The sequence below is a fragment of the Rhinoderma darwinii genome, chromosome 1 (genome assembly GCF_050947455.1).
Source record: "Rhinoderma darwinii isolate aRhiDar2 chromosome 1, aRhiDar2.hap1, whole genome shotgun sequence".
NCBI classification, from domain to species: domain Eukaryota; kingdom Metazoa; phylum Chordata; class Amphibia; order Anura; family Rhinodermatidae; genus Rhinoderma; species Rhinoderma darwinii.
The window spans coordinates 431324221-431340859 of NC_134687.1; the positions used below are offsets into that span (position 1 = coordinate 431324221).

At 40.2% G+C, this 16639-nt stretch overlaps 1 protein-coding gene across 1 annotated transcript in view; it reads left to right on the forward strand.

The window, feature by feature from the left end:
- The window catches only part of SGSM1 (small G protein signaling modulator 1), a 280772-nt gene that overhangs the window by 226414 nt on the left and 37719 nt on the right, over positions 1-16639 (forward strand). The window contains exons 11-17 of the mRNA XM_075853710.1: positions 2141-2304; positions 2702-2831; positions 6761-6899; positions 9992-10056; positions 14775-14920; positions 15905-16033; positions 16406-16588. Of these exons, the coding sequence (XP_075709825.1) occupies positions 2141-2304; positions 2702-2831; positions 6761-6899; positions 9992-10056; positions 14775-14920; positions 15905-16033; positions 16406-16588 (956 nt within the window). The remainder of the gene's footprint in view (positions 1-2140; positions 2305-2701; positions 2832-6760; positions 6900-9991; positions 10057-14774; positions 14921-15904; positions 16034-16405; positions 16589-16639) is intronic.

Genomic DNA, 16639 nt, shown 5'->3' on the forward strand with positions numbered 1-16639 from the left:
TGAATATTTATTATGTATACCTAAAACATCACTTAAACAACTAATGTAACTAATTTAAAAAGGTACTGTTTTGGTCCATGTTGACAAGATAACATCATAGCTGGAGATCTATCACATTTGCACTACAAATTTCCTGTTCCACCATATCCTAAAGTAGTTCTATTGATAGAGATTTGGTCACTCTACTAGCCAGTGCCGTACTCGGAAATCATTGTCATGCTCATGGAACCAGCCAGTGATGGCGTGTGCAGCGTGACATGATACGTTATCCTTTTAGAAGTAACCATTAGGACATTGATAAACTGTTGCCAAAGGATGATGCATATGCCATAGGATGTGCTAAGAGAACATTCCTTCCACCATTCTAGCATCCCCTGAAGTGTTAATGCAATTCCAGTCTACAGCCCACATTCACCACTCTAAAGCCAATTGAAACCGAAGGGGCACTGTGCTTGGCAGAGTGCTGCAGCACCTTCATTCTAGCTATATGTGGGGTCTCAGAACCTAGACACCTGCCAATTCCAACTTCTTACATGTGAGCCTGTAACAAGGCATATTCACCCACAAAGCTGAAGCTCACTGGATGTTTATTGCTGTGTGTACCTTTTTCTGTTATGAGTCATAATCTAATAAGTTTAGCAGTTTAAGGCCTCATGCACACGAACATATTTTTTTCCTCCCGTAAATACTGGTGTAAATATGGGTCCTTGGTCACACGTATTCGACCCGTATTGCACCAGTATTTATGGACCCGTTCCCGTAAATACGGGTCTGGTGTCACCAGTATTCCACCCATATTTACGGGCACGTTTTCGCCGCAAAATTGCACTGCACTAATCGTCAGCCCCTTCTCTCTATCAGTGCAGGATAAAGAGAAGAGGCAGCCCTTTCCGTAGTAAAAGTAAAAGAAATTCATACTTACCCGGCCGTTGCCTTGGTGACGCATCCCTCTTTCGACATCCAGCCCGAACTCCCTGGATGACGCAGCAGTCCATGGGACTGCTGCAGCCTGTGATTGGCTGCAGTGGTCACATGGGCTGAAACGTCATCCCGGGAGGCCGGACAGGAGGAAGAAGCAGGGAGTTTTGGGTAAGTATGAACTTCTATTTTTTTTACACATTCATCTATATTGTGATCGGAAGTCACTGTCCAGGGTGCTGAAAGAGTTACTGTCGATCGTTTAACTCTTTCAGCACCCTGGATAGTGACTATCCACGGACGTCGCCTAGCAACGCTCCCGTAATTACGGGTGCACACACGTAGTCACCTGTAATTACGGGAGCCCCATAGACTTCTATGGGCCTGCCCGTGCCGTAATTTCGACCTAAAATAGGACATGTTCTATATTTTTCAACGGCCCGGGGACCTTACCGTAAGCATACGGGGAGGTACCCGCGGCCAATAGAAGTCTACGGGCCCATAATTACGGGCCGTAATTACGGCCCGTGATTACGGGGCATTTTTACGTTCGTGTGCATGGGGCCTAAGAGATACTGCCTCACACAAACAGTCATTCCATGGTGTTTCTTCCTCATTCTGGTGTTTGTTCTTAACAACAACTGAACATCTCCATACTCTTCTGAACTTAGTTGCTGCCACATGATGAAGGTATTAGGGATTTACATTAGTCGGCAGGTGTACAAGTGGATCTAGTTATATGCCATAGCGTCTGAAATATTTCATATAAAAATTACATATATATGAGAGCTGTCATTTAGGCACCTCGTCATGAATATTCTGTATCTGATGTCCAGTAGCTTATCCTATTTTATCCTGTTTTCTTCCAATTATGTCACATATATTTTCATATCATATTTCATAATTATTAAGTAAATATAGTTTATGGTAAAATCAGCTATTGTAAGTGTTGTTTCTTTTGGGGTTTTTTTATACTGCACCCTGTAGAATCGGATGATGTTTTTATGTATGTTTATGTTATTGGCTGTTCCAGTTGTCATTGTCTACCATTCCAACTTTTGTGTCTATGGCTAGCTTTAGTGTTGAACTTAGTCAAGAAATACATTGTATCCGAAAAAATCACAGGCATCAGTTGTTTAACAGAATCTCAAATTAAATTTGCTGTCATGAAGCGCTAGTTACAGATTCTAATATGTACTTTTTTTTCCCCTTCAATATACAGTGGACAGTGGTGGTACTGTAGTATTAGTCAGTCAGGATGGAATACAGAGACCTCCTCTCAGGTTCCCCCGTGGAGGGCATCTTCTCCAGTTCCTTTCCTGTCTTGAAAATGGTCTACTCCCACACGGACAACTTGATCCTCCTTTGTGGTCCCAAAGAGGAAAGGTATTCTGATATCACTTCAACGTGGAGATTTCTTAACCCCTGTTTAAAGGGAAAATCCACCCAAAATGTATTAATCACATATGAGACAATGGAGGCTAAAACACAGAAATATGGGTGGGTATTGCAGCCTCAATAGTCATGGGGAAATGTGGAGCAGCAGAAAAGTATATTTTCACAGATTGCTCATCTCTATACAGTATATATCTCTGGATTATTTTAGATATTTTTTGTTTGTTTTACTGTATTTATCCTTTCTATATATTTGAAAATTAACTGTTTTTCATGGGGCTTGAAACATTCAATTGTGAAACATAATGACTACCAACACTTGTTTTTTGTTATTTATTTTTCTTTAGTCAAATTGTGCCTAATTTGTTATTATCTTTCTATAAAACAGGGCAAAGTATTTCCCAAGCTGAGAAAGAGAAGTCCTCAGGGTTCCTCAGAATCCACTTCAGACAAGGAGGAAGACGAAGCAACAGACTATGTATTCAGAATAATATACCCAGGGAGTCAATCTGAGTTTGGTATGAACACATTTATAAGGTTTTGTCAGCAGAAAAAAAAAACAAAAAAAAAAAACATAAATATATATATATATATATATATATATATATATATATATATATATATATATATATATATATATATATATAAAATATATTGTAATTATTATTTTTTAAGGCGTGATCATTTTACACATTCCGGTTATTTTTTATAGTTTATGTATTCCCCACCATTCCTATCCCCCAGGCATTTTATGATTCTAATTTGATAAGGCTGGTATCCATTTTTATAGACACATTAGTATTTTGTAAATGCATATTATTATTGTCTGCCAGACTTGTTTTTTTAATTGTTTTTGTAATTTAATTCTAAGACCTAGTGTAGAAGCCAAAGCCAAAGGATAGAAGTATAGGTGCTTTGTGTATTTATACAGTTTTTCCATCGTGTGAGTGATGGAAATTAATTTCATACAGTAGCTAGCCTAATAGTTTTCATTTTGAATATATAATCTAGTCAAAATGTACAATCTAGTCTGAGGAAAGACTACTCAATCTTTCAAACCACACCATTGATTAGTTTTGCTGGCATGACTGTATAATTTACTGGCCACTGCAGCCTGACATTTCTCTAATTTCTCATTGTGCTTTTCCTTTGTTTTTAGTTACTGTACACCAACATTTTCATCCTTCATTAACACATCTCCCATGTTCTTCCTCCACTTACCATGTGAGGCCAGCAAGTCAAACTTCAGTGGTCCAAACACATGCTGAGAAGTTCTGCCATACCCCTACCATGCCGGGTCTGCTTTAACACACTTTCTTAGTAACTGTATGCGCTGGTACCACCATCTTTCCAAATATGTCTGTAAATTTATGTTAACATGATAACATCATTTAATCCAGTATTTTAATGTACATTATGGTATACATAAATACATATACAGTATATCTGTTATATTTAGACAGCAATCTATCTGTCAAAGAGCGGTTTTAAGGATTTAATCACATTTAAGTACGAATAAAGGTACAATATTGTGATGCAAACCTAGCACTATGTAATCTACTACACAGTCGAGTCACATTATTATGACCACCAGCTAATATCCAGAGTAACCGCCGTGTGCAGCACGGACATCAGCTAGACGGGCTGGCAGTGACTCAATAAGGCGCTGGCAGGTTGTCTCAAGTATCTGGAGCTATGCTGACTGCAGTACATCCCACATTTGCTAGAGGGTGTGTAGGGGAGGATCCATAGAGCGAACAAGACGGTCAAGGAGGTCCCACAAATGCTCAATTGGGTTCAAGTCTGGCGAATTAGGGGGCCAGGTAAGTATTTGGAAGTCTTGGTCACGCTCCTCCAACCACTGTCGGACATTTCTAGCCGTGTGACATCACATTGTCTTGCTGGATGATTCCATCTGCCCCAGGGAAGACAAACCGCATGTATGGGTGAATGTGATCTGCAACAATGGATTCATGCCTAAATCGATTCAGAGTGCCTTCCACATGGATGGGCGGGCCCAGAGAGTGCCATGAAAAAATTCCCCAGACCATAACACTGCCGCCACCAGCTTGTATTCTACCATCAATGGTTGCAGGGTGTTTGTTCTCTGATGTTTCTCACCTGACACACCAAAGTCCATCCGTTCGATGAAGCAGAAAACAAGACTCATCGGAGAAGGCCACACTTTGCCAATCATCCGTGGTCCAATTTCTATACTGCCGTGCCTTATTTTCCGATTCACTTTTGTTAGCATAGGAGCAGTGGCTGCTTTGGAGCCCCATACACAGTAGGGTTTGATGAACTGTTGTTTCAGACACACGTCTGGTAGGCCCCTGGTTGATTTTCACGGTGAGCTCTACCACTGTAGCGTGATGTTCACCTCTCATCAACGGCTCTTGGTGCTCCACATTTTCCATGTCGGTTATTCCCAATGGTGCCATTTGTCCATTCACGATACACTTTCACCACAGCAGCACATGAACAGTTCACAAACTGCGCTGTTTGGGAAATGCTGCCACCTTTGGCCCGAAAGACAATAATCATCCCTTTTTGCAACTCTGATAAATCGCCCCTTGTACCCATGGCAACAAAGAGTGATATGTGTTCAGACAGCCTATCGCACACCTTATAGACCCACCAAGCCAGCCCATGATACATCACTTCGTTAATGGGCTACGCGCTGCCGACGTAGAAAGTAGGAAGTCATAATATTGTGACTCGACTGTTTATATTCTATGCTTTATTTTTTCTTGTTAATATTGATAAAAATTTAATATATGTGTTCTATACCAATACAAATGGGTATTTAATTTTTTAATTTACTCTATTGCGATACAGCTACAACAAATGGCAACATGATGGCTACCAGCTCATACTGCTTCCCTTATGCTGTTACACTAGTTTATCTTGAAGTGCTTGGGTTTATGGGTAATATGTCCTGCTTCTAAATAAATATGGGCTATTCAGCTTCTCTTAGTAAGGGTATGTTCACACGCTTAACAAAAAACTTCTGAAAATACGGAGCTGTTTTCAGAGAAAACAGCCTCTGATTTTCAGGCATTTTTGAAGCTGAAAATTAAGCTTCTTTTAATTTGGAGCTTCTTTTGAGACTTCTTTTTAGGCTTCTTTTCAGGCGTTTTTTAAGGTGTTTTTCATAGTGTTCAATGGAAAATCAGCTCCAAAAAACGCCTCAAGAAGTGACATGCTGCTACTTTTTACGCAGCGTCTTTTTACGCTCCGTTTTTTAAAACAGTGGCATAAAAAGACGCCCCATATGAACTAAGTGCTGTTTTTCCCATTGATTTCAATGGGCAGATGTTTGTAGGCGTTCAGCTTCCGTTTTTTCAGGCGTTTTTTAAGGCGTAAACGCCCCAAAATATGCCTGAGAACACTGCGTGTGAACATACCCTAAGGCTGGGTTCACACAACCTATTTTCAGGCGTAAACAACGACACGTAAAATGACTGCCTCGTCAAAGAAGTGCAGGACACTTCTTTGGACGTTTTTGGATCCGGTTTCTCATAGACTCCAATGAAAACAGCTCCAAAAACGGATGTAAAAAACGCCGCGAAAACGCCGCAAAAAACGCTGCGAAAAACGCGAGTTGCTCAAAAAACTTCTGAAAATCAGGGGCTGTTTTCCCTTGAAAACAGCTCCGTATTTTCAGACGTTTTTGGTCACTACGTGTGCACATACCCTAACTGTTCGTCATCATTGTTATAAAAACCTGCATCATAACAATTGCCGCTCCTGATCAATGTCTTATGACCGCTTTGTAATGGGATTGTATGTTTTCCTAATCATATTAATGAAATTATATTGATTGAAAAATCTGTTTTTGTGTTTCTGCTGGTATGTGGTATATACTGTATAGACAACGCTTTATTTACTTTTCTGAATGTGCACCTTCCAGACACAGTCATTATGTAGTCCCAAAATAACAGCACAAATAATTTGTTTCTAAAAGGTGTTTAACCATTTTGTGACCATGGTCCTCCAAAGCCTTAATGTTAAATTCATCTATCGATTAGAATAATACAATAACTTGAGTAAATCGATCAGAGCTTATGATGGCCAGTTTATAAACCATGTTTATCGACCTATTACGCCATATTTTATTACCGCTACCCTATCAGTTTTTAAAAGGGGAGCGTGGTTAAGCCATTTCTATTTGTCAACATATGTAAAGGATATGTTCACATTATAACAGACTAGACCTCTTGTTGAGATTTTTCTCCTGTTGCAGATTTTATGGATTTATGAGATTCACTGGCATCACATTTAAATCTGTCCTAAAAAAGACACTAAAATTACATAAAAACATACAATAGCAGTTTTCCATTTGTCATGGACAGTGCACATTTGTGATTGTATAACAAATAGCTGATTAAAGCTATTAACATTTTGAGCAGGGTCGGATTCTCTAATAATTTTGTTTCTTCTTTAGTGCCTCAGGATTTTATAGATCCTCAGGGGGCTGGATTACCTTCAATATGGCAGCCCAGTGCTCGCAAATCCTCTTGCTCCTCATGCTCTCAAAGTGGATCTTCAGATGGAGGTCCATCCAATGGGTGCAATCATGAGCGGTATGTTTGCTAGACATCTGTATTCCTACAAAATCACATAAAAATGTTTTATTGTAAAGAATTTCTCAGAGCGGTTCCACAGAGCTTTAAACAACATGTCTTTCTTGGTTTTGTTTACTATTCTTTTCATTTTTGTAATGTGGACACGTAATGAATAATTAGTGTATACAACATTACGTGGTCTCATCATTCAATCACTGTTGTAGGACGCAGTACTGGAACAGAATTGTAATGCTAAGCATTTTAGACATTGTTTTTATTTTACTATTTCTTACAGGTTAGAGCTATTGGAGGGATCTGTCTGACCCTTGAACAAGTCAACAAGTCATTTAAGTTAATTTCAGAGCTTAAAATTTTGAAATTAGTAACGCATCCTGTACTTTTTGTTAATTTGTCACTTACGAATCTATATTTGTTGCAGGTTTTTTTTGTATTTTTTTATTAGCTGTATTTATGTTTTGTAAGGAAGTTTTCTAAGGAAAAGTTTGAAAATCTAAGGCGGGATTCACACGACCGGGTCGTTCCCGAGCCCGAGTGTCGGCCGGTAAAATCTGCCATTTTGCCCGTCCGGTTTGCATAAAGTTATGCATCCGTGCCGGGCCGGGCAGATCCGGACAGTGACATCAGCGGCAGCTCCTGAAGGGGAATCCCCATGTGTTCGGGGATTCCGCTTCAGGAGTTTCCAGATATGGACAGAGACATCAAGCGCTCTGTCCAGGAGCGGAATCCCCGAAAACACGGGGATTCCGCTCCTTCAAGGAGCTAAAGTGCGGCTAGCACATAGCAGAGCGGGGAGATACCTCCCCGCTCTGCTATAGTGGCGTCGCTACAGTAGTAGCAGCAGCAGCAGCTGCTGCTACTAGTGGCGCCATCGAAGGTGTCGCCGGGCCAGGGTGCTTTTAACAAGCAGGGGAAGGGAGCCAGCGCAGCGCTCCCTCCACCTGCTGTACACCCCGGCCCTGCAACACAGTGTACAGCGATGCCATTCGTCAGAATGGCTTCAACTCCTCCTCCTCACATGCACTCTGCGCTGTGAGGAGGAGGAGATAGAGCACAAGCGCCGGGAAACCCGGCCATCACTCGGAACACATTCCGGTGATGGCCGTGTAATACCCGGCCCCATAGACTTCTATGGGAGCCGGGTGCCCGGGCAAAGATAGAGCATGTCCTATTTTTTGACGCCCGGATTTCCCGGCCGTCAAAAAATCGGTCGTGTGAATAGCCCCATTAGGGGTCTATCATTCCTAATGCAGCCGGGTGCCGGCCGATTTATGAACGGCCGGCACCCGGCCGGGAAACCCTGCCGTGTGAATGAGGCCTAAATAAATTTGTAAATACAGATGCACTTCTTTACTAGTCCTGAACTACAGCCAGTATTATAACCCAGAGCGGTATTGGCATTTCTACTCTTCGCCATTGGTAACTGTCAACCGCCCTATTGACATATACAGTTTAGCTAAAACAATGCTTTCTGAACTTAATCACCAGATCAAGTTCTTCTCCGACATTGCGCCAGCAAGGAATCCTGGGAGATGTCACTTTATCCTCTAAGCGTGGCCGCGCATGTTCAGAAGCTATGCCCTGAGCTCCCCTTATGATTAGGCAGAGCGCTCCTGAATCGCTCTACCCTATCATAGAGAGAACTGTGAAGTTGTACAGTTACAGCTGTACAGTCCTCTCTATCTGCTTCCTGCACTTATCTCTATGATCAGTGCAGGGAGAAAACTGGAAGCGTAATGATCAGTGGTCACCTTCCTGCTATGGCCTGGACAATGCTGGAGCCTAGAGAGGCGAGTAACCATTACATTCCAGGTAGTGCCCTTCTTCACTACCCTCTACCAGGGATACTAAAATTAAACCCTTTGCTGCCATAGACCACCAGGGAGGCTGGTAATCTCCTTCACTGCCCAAGATCACCAGGGCTACAGACATTAACCCCTTTACTACCGTAGACCACCAGGGAGGCTGGTATTAACCCCTTCACTGCCCTAGGCCACCAGGGATACAGGCATTAACCCCTTCACTGCCCTAGACCACCAGGGATGAAGACAATAACCTTCACTTCCCTGGATGTGGATGCTGTATAATACTATTTGCCTGTATGCTATGTGGTCCTGCATATCTGGCTGCTCTGTAGCTAACTATTAGGGTACGTTAATATTTATTTGATGCGGTTCTGTATCGCCTGGCTTAGAAAGAACAGTGCCCAGGTCCAAAACTGCCCTGCTTACTAGCAAGAAAGGCTAAGAGGGAACATTGACTGTGACTGCAGCTCCCAAATATAATACAGGCTGTAACTCAGAATCAATACAAGATAAGTAATGTACTGTATTTACAAAGTTACTCATTTTTTATTAAGATTAATTCTATATATATCAAACATAAAATAGTTTTCAAAGATAAAACTACACTTTCCATCAAAACCTTAAAGAGGCTCTGTCACCAGATTATAACTTGACTATCTCCTACATAATCTAATTGACGCTGTAATGTAGCTAACATCAGTGTTTTTTATTTTGAAAAACGATCATTTTTGAGCAAGTTATGAGCTAGTTTAGATTTATGCTAATGAGTTTCTCAATGGACAACTGGGCGTTTTTTGACTTTTTACCAACTGGGCGTTGTACAGAGAAGTGTATGAGGCTGACCAATCAGTGACCAATAAGCGTCCTGCACTTCTCATTGTTCCAGCCCAGCATGATCCACAGCACAGTGTGATTGTGCAGTGAAAGAAGCTGGGCTGGAACAATGAGAAGTGTATGATGCTGATTGGTCACTGATTGGTCAGCGTCATACACTCCTCTGTACAACGCCCAGTTGGTAAAAAGTAGAAACACGCCCAGTTGTCCATTGAGAAACTCATTAGCATAAATCTAAACTAGCTCATAACTTGCTCAAAAATGATAGTTTTTCAAAATAAAAACCACTGCTGTTATCTACATTACAGCGCCAATCAGATTATGTAGGAGATCGGGCATTTATAATCTGGTGACAGAGTCTCTTTAAAACATATTGTAAGATTGTATGCTAGTACTTTTAACATTTTAATATAATGTCATTTTTTTTCTAACATGAAACTATTTTTATTTAAGAGCTCCTCTTAAAATGTTATGCGACAATATGAAGTATCAAATAGTCTCCAGAGCCTTCTATGGGTGTAAGTATTCTTTTTATTTTATAAAGGTTTTTCTTTTACTAGAAGTAATTTACTGTAAAAAGTCTAGCTGTATTCTGGAATGAACATCGTTGTTTAGTTATACTGTTGATCCTTGAAGAGATTTAAAAGCTAGGCTAGCTACCTTTTAAAGCGAAGCACTGTGATTGCTCTAATCGCATCTTTTATGCAGCACAAAATATAATCTTTGTCGGCAGCACATCTTCCTGTATAAACAGGGAGATGTGCTTCTGACATGATGCAAATGTATGAGGATGAGCGATCGTAGGAACTATTATTCATCCCCATATTAAACAATCATTTTTTCCTTTTAAAAGGAGCAACGAGCACAGATCGGCTCTATTTAAAAGTGGTAAAAAAAAGATAGAGCAGCACTGGTTTGAAATCGGGGAGCAGAATGAAAAGTTTTACTTCTTGGTTCTGTGTCTATGTTGGGGATGGTGGTGGGCATTTTGGAGCTGCAAGTGAGAAAACACAGCATTGTTTCAACTTTTTCCCTACACAGCCTTCCTGTAACCCCAGGGGTGTGGTACTTTTGTTCATGTTATTACTCCCCCTACCCCTTCCTTACTAACCAGAGAGGAGTTGTGCTCTATTTCACATAATTTATTTACATGCATATTGCCAGTCATTTTTCAAGCCCTATAGAGAAGAATTTTGACAAAACACCATACCTAGAGCATGCTGCATTTTGAAAAACTCCACTGGCCACAAATCTATGGATTTCAAAGTAAATGCGCAGAAAAACGCTATAAAACAAAATGCAACGAAAACGCGGGTAACTGCTGTGTGTGAATCCAGCCTTTTAAGGTGTGGGTTTTGTTTTTTTTCTACAACAGGAGTGAGAAGATGAGCAGTTGCACATCTAATCGCCTCCTGTGACAAAATCAGGGTATTTATCTATTGTAATTAGGCCCCTATGACTCGAATGTTCAGCAAAATCTCTCATTGCAGAGATTCTTGGTCTCTTCAGTTTTTGTGATTTTGTAACGATTTGTATATGTTGACTATATACCATGGCATAAGTGGCATGTATGAACTATGCACATTTTGAATTTGTATTTTTTTAGGCGGTGTTGTGCATTTAAGACCCTGCTTTAGGTCAGACTATTTCAGAAAATATATGGGCATGGGTGTATAATTTTTTTATTTTATTTTATAATTCAGGTTTAAGTTGTGTATTTCAGAAGTGTAAAAATTGTTCCTAGAAACCCTGGCAGCGAAAGAGTGAGGCCCCATGCACACAACCGTAAAAACGCCCGTAATTACTAGAATTCTATTGGCCACGAGAAGGTGCCCGGGACGTTGAAAAATATAGAACATGTCCTATTTCTGTCCGTAATTACGGCACGGGCAGGCCCATTGAAGTCTATGGGGCTCCCGTAATTACAGGTGGCTACGTGTCTGAGCCCGTAATTACGGGAGCGTTGCTAGGCGACATCAGGGGATTTCAATTTTTGAAGAAAGAGAAGCAGAGAAAATGGCGTCTGAGCGATGATGTGACATTTCCAGCCCCCTTTTTTTACGGGTCCGTAAATACGGATGGAATACGGGATGGGCACGGGACCGTAAATACGGGTTAAAAATGTGTGACAAAGGACCCGTATTTATGGCCAGTATTTACGGGAGGAAAAAAATACGGTCGTGTGCATGGGGCCTTAAAGTGTAAGTTCCTTTGCTGAGATTTGCCACATGACGTCCAAGGTGGCGCTTAAAATCTGACCACAAATTGCCACTGATAAAACAAATGAAGACATGAGAAAGTGGCAGTTTGTAGTCAGGACCCTTCTCTTTCAGTAAAACTAATTTTATAGCCGAGTTGGAAGTTTAATACCGCGTGCTTTTTATGACGTTTTTTTTTCCTGTAAAATTCCTAGAAAGTTATGTCAATAGCTAATATTCCAAGCAATGATTTAGTGTATAAAATGTCACTAGTTCAGCCAATTAACCAAATACCACATACATTGAAAGAGTTTGTTGAAATTCATGCCTTATTTAACTGTAGTGGAATAGGTATAAAAACAACCGTGATCGGGCATGCCACAGTTTGTCCTAGAAACTAGGCAGCTTGTCAAATTTTGGGAATAGAGAATTGAGAGAGAAAAGCACGGCGCCACATAGTGTGAGTAAGCCCAAGAAATAACAAACTTTGTTTGACAGATGGAGGCTTACCACAGGTGAAAATGTCAGGAGCGTGTAGTAGGTAGATAAGTAATGGATGAGTGCTGCTGCCGAGATCCCAGCCGGTCAATCTTGAAGGACCACCGCGATGTAAATGTATAATTTATTTGAAAAAACGGGACCCCATACGGCGCTGCTACTCAGGAACGGATACAGTAGTAGTTTAGAATTGAGACTTTATTTTAGGCTACGCGTTTCAATGCCGCACCGGCATCTTCCTCAGGCCACAAACATTGTAGTCTGAACAACAGCCCTTTAAATACACCACGCGGGAGAAAAAAACCGCCAATGTAGACAGGGTTAAAGTGCAAGATGACGTAATCACTGTGAACAGTTCAAACATGACAGGTACAAAAAAGAAATCCAATTATATATAATGCTAATTTAAACTAAAATCGGCAGAGTGGAAATAAAATGCGGTATTGGATCTTGCCATAAGAAAAAAGAAGTTTGTGCTGTATCAAAACAGCGATATTTTGCGGTAATTCACCAATTATTCTGATTATTTTGGGGTCTGGCCGCTACGGGTTTATAGTATTTCTAATCATTTTCTCCTCCTGAATCCATTTTTTTACAAATTCGTTTTGATTGCAAGTAATTGGTGAATTACCGCAAAATATCGCTGTTTTGATACAGCACAAACTTCTGTATTTTTTCTTGAGCTTTTAAACTTTTATCTTTAATCAAATTTTAGATTGTCTAAAATAGCCCTCCCTTACATTCAAATTAATTACTCGACACCTACATCTTTATATGATGGAATGTTCTTATTTTATTCCATAGGATAATTACTAGAAATAAAAATATAAATGACATTCAGATCAACTTAATGGTTGATTGTTGTTTTTTCACTGAAATATACATTATTTTTATGGTTTCCACGTCCAGTTGAGTTCCCAGCTATATGGGTTCAATAGCAGTTTTTATGATTTTCACTTATTTAGTTTATTTTCTTTCAATTCATTTTCATCCTAATTAAATGGTGAATTACCGCGAAATATTGCAAGTACGATACATCGCTAAACTTCTGTATATTTTATTGTGTTTTAGCAACTGCTTAAATTCATCGATATGGATATTAATGTTTTATAGATTGTCTGCAATTGTCCCCCCTCCCCCCCCCCTTTTTTCTTATGGCAAGATCCAATACCGCATTTTATTTCCACTCTGCCGATTTTAGTTTAAATTAGCATTATATATAATTGGATTTCTTTATTGTACCTGTCATGTTTGAACTGTTCACAGTGATTACGTCATCTTGCACTTTAACCCTGTCTACATTGGCGTTTTTTTCCTCCCGCGTGGTGTATTTAAAGGGCTGTTGTTCAGACTACAATGTTTGTGGCCTGAGGAAGATGCCGGTGCGGCATTGAAATGCGTAGCCTAAAATAAAGTCTCAATTCTAAACTACTACTGTATCCGTTCCTGAGTAGCAGCGCCGTATGGGGTCCCGTTTTTTCAAATAAATTATACAAATTTTGGGAATGTCTTTTAAATCTCGCTCACTACAATGTAAATATCTCTCTTCTATAATACATCACCATAGTTGACAAAATGCTACAGATACTACAGAGCCACAACATGTAGACACGACTTTACGCAGTTTAAAGAGGCTCTGTCACCAGATTTTGCAACCCCTATCTGCTATTGCAGCAGATAGGCGCTGCAATGTAGATTACAGTAACGTTTTTATTTTTAAAAAACGAGCATTTTTGGCCAAGTTATGACCATTTTTGTAGTTATGCAAATGAGGCTTGCAAAAGTCCAAGTGGGTGTGTTTAAAAGTAAAAGTCCAAGTGGGCGTGTATTATGTGCGTACATCGGGGCGTTTTTAATACTTTTACTAGCTGGGCGTTCTGATGAGAAGTATCATCCACTTCTCTTCAGAACGCCCAGCTTCTGCCTGATCACGCTGTGACGTCACTCACAGGTCCTGCATCGTGTCAGACGAGCGAGGACACATCGGCACCAGAGGCTACAGTTGATTCTGCAGCAGCATCAGCGTTTGCAGGTAAGTAGCTACATCGACTTACCTGCTAACGCCGATGCTGCTGCAGAATCAACTGAAGCCTCTGTTGCCGATGAGTCCGACACGATGCAGGACCTGTGAGTGACGTCACAGATCTGTACTGCCAGAAGCTGGGCGTTCTGAAGAGAAGTGGATGATACTTCTCGTCAGAGCGCCCAGCTAGTAAAAGTATTAAAAACGCCCCGATGTACGCACATAATACACGCCCACTTGGACTTTTACTTTTAAACACACCCACTTGGACTTTTGCAAGCCTCATTTGCATAACTACAAAAATGGTCATAACTTGGCCAAAAATGCTCGTTTTTTAAAAATAAAAACGTTACTGTTATCTACATTGCAGCGCCTATCTGCTGCAATAGCAGATAGGGGTTGCAAAATCTGGTGACAGAGCCTCTTTAAATGAATAGTACATAATTGAAACGTTTTTTTACAATTCTTTGCTTTAATCGCAGATGATTCTTATACTCTTTATTTTTTTTTGTTATAGGGCTTGCCTACTGCAGACATTTGTCTACTGTGAGAACACATTTATCTGCATTGGTAAATCATAAAATAGTGTCTCCTGATGTCCCAGTTGAAGCAAGCTTTGGCCTTACTTTAGATATATGGCAAAAATATTTGGAAGATAGTACGGTGAGTAAATATATTTTCACCAAAATAGCTTCTACTGCTTGAACCCAATGCAAAGTATAATTTAAGAAGTTTCATAGCATTTTATCTTATCAAGGGCAACATTTTGAGACTGTTTTACTTAAAGGGACCTCAGTAAAACTAAAAGGGGTTTTCCCATTAACAGTTGTCACTTATCCTGTAGATAGGTGGTAAATGTTAGATCATTAAAGCCTTCACTTCTGGGAAACCCATGATCACTAGTATGGGGACACTAGTTTTCCCATGAGTGACATTTATGACATATCCACAGGATATGTCATAAATGTCAGATAGGTGCGGATCCCACCTCTGGTACCTGCACCTATCTCTATAACGGTGTCCCCTAAACCCTGTTCTAGCTTTTTGTGCTCACACTGACTCCCGGACACTTCCTGATTACATGGTCGGGACATGGTCAGGATTAACGGAAACAGCGTAACTCGCTGAGCTACGCTTTTTCCGTAACACCCATAGTAGTGAATGGCAGTTACAGACGCAATGTAGCATGCCCGCTACGCTGTTTCCGTAACTACTATTCAGTTCTCTGGGAGTTACGGAAACAGCGTAGCTCAGCGAGTTATGCTGTTTCCGTAATTCCTAAAAATGTAATAAGTAAGTGGCACGGGAGGCAGCGTGAGCACAAAAAGCTAGAACGGAGTTTACGGGACCCCGTTCTGGACAATGATGCGGGTCCCAGAGGTCTATCTGACATTTATGACATATCCTGTGGAAAACCTCTTTATTGGTGCCCCAGACATAAAGTGCTCCTATTAATGGTGCCCCAGCTAGATTGTGCCTCCACTAAATTGGTATACGTACAATAAAAGCTTAAAAAATTCACAAAGTTTCAAAATTCTGCTCCTTTTTTCTGTATCTTATATTTATATTAGTCTGTAAACATAATAATAAACAGATTTGATATTAAAATGTACCATAAGCTTTTTTTGTATTTTTATCCTTTATCAGAGATATGAAGAACAAGAGCTTTTACGTCTTATTTATTATGGAGGAATTCAACATGAAATCCGGAAAGAAGTCTGGCCTTTTCTACTTGGACACTATCAGTTTGGGATGACAGATGCAGAGAGAAGAGAGGTAATCTTCAGAGTAAAACTATAATTCCAACTAGGGATTGCTATGATATATTACATCAAGTGCTTTTAAAATATGGAAAAATATTCCTTTTATTTTACCCTTCTGCCTTATTTTCTAATAATAGACTAATTCTGCTTAACCAGAAGCTTCAGCAGACATTTGATTATGCAGTCACTGTACTACACAAGTCCATATGGTATTGTTAAAATATAGGAATGTGCTATATGTTGCTATGATACACAGACTGATCATTAGAAAATCAGTAGTCTTACAGGCACTAATTACATGTGTAAACTGTATAGTATGCAGTCATTTTCAGATCCGAAGTGATTCTATACATTTGCTTTTCCCGTTTTATTGTTCCTGGCGTAGGTCGATGATCATATCCGAGCTTGCTATGAACAAACAATGGCTGAGTGGCTTGGTTGTGAGGCTATTGTGCGGCAGAGAGAGAAGGAATCTCATGCAGCTGCTCTATTGAAATGTTCATCTGGAGCTAGTCTAGACATACAAATCCAGAGAATGATGCACAGAGACTCAACAGCCAGCAATGAGGTTAGTTATACAGTTCTAAATGCACTATAATAAAGTAGTGTTTTGTAAAAC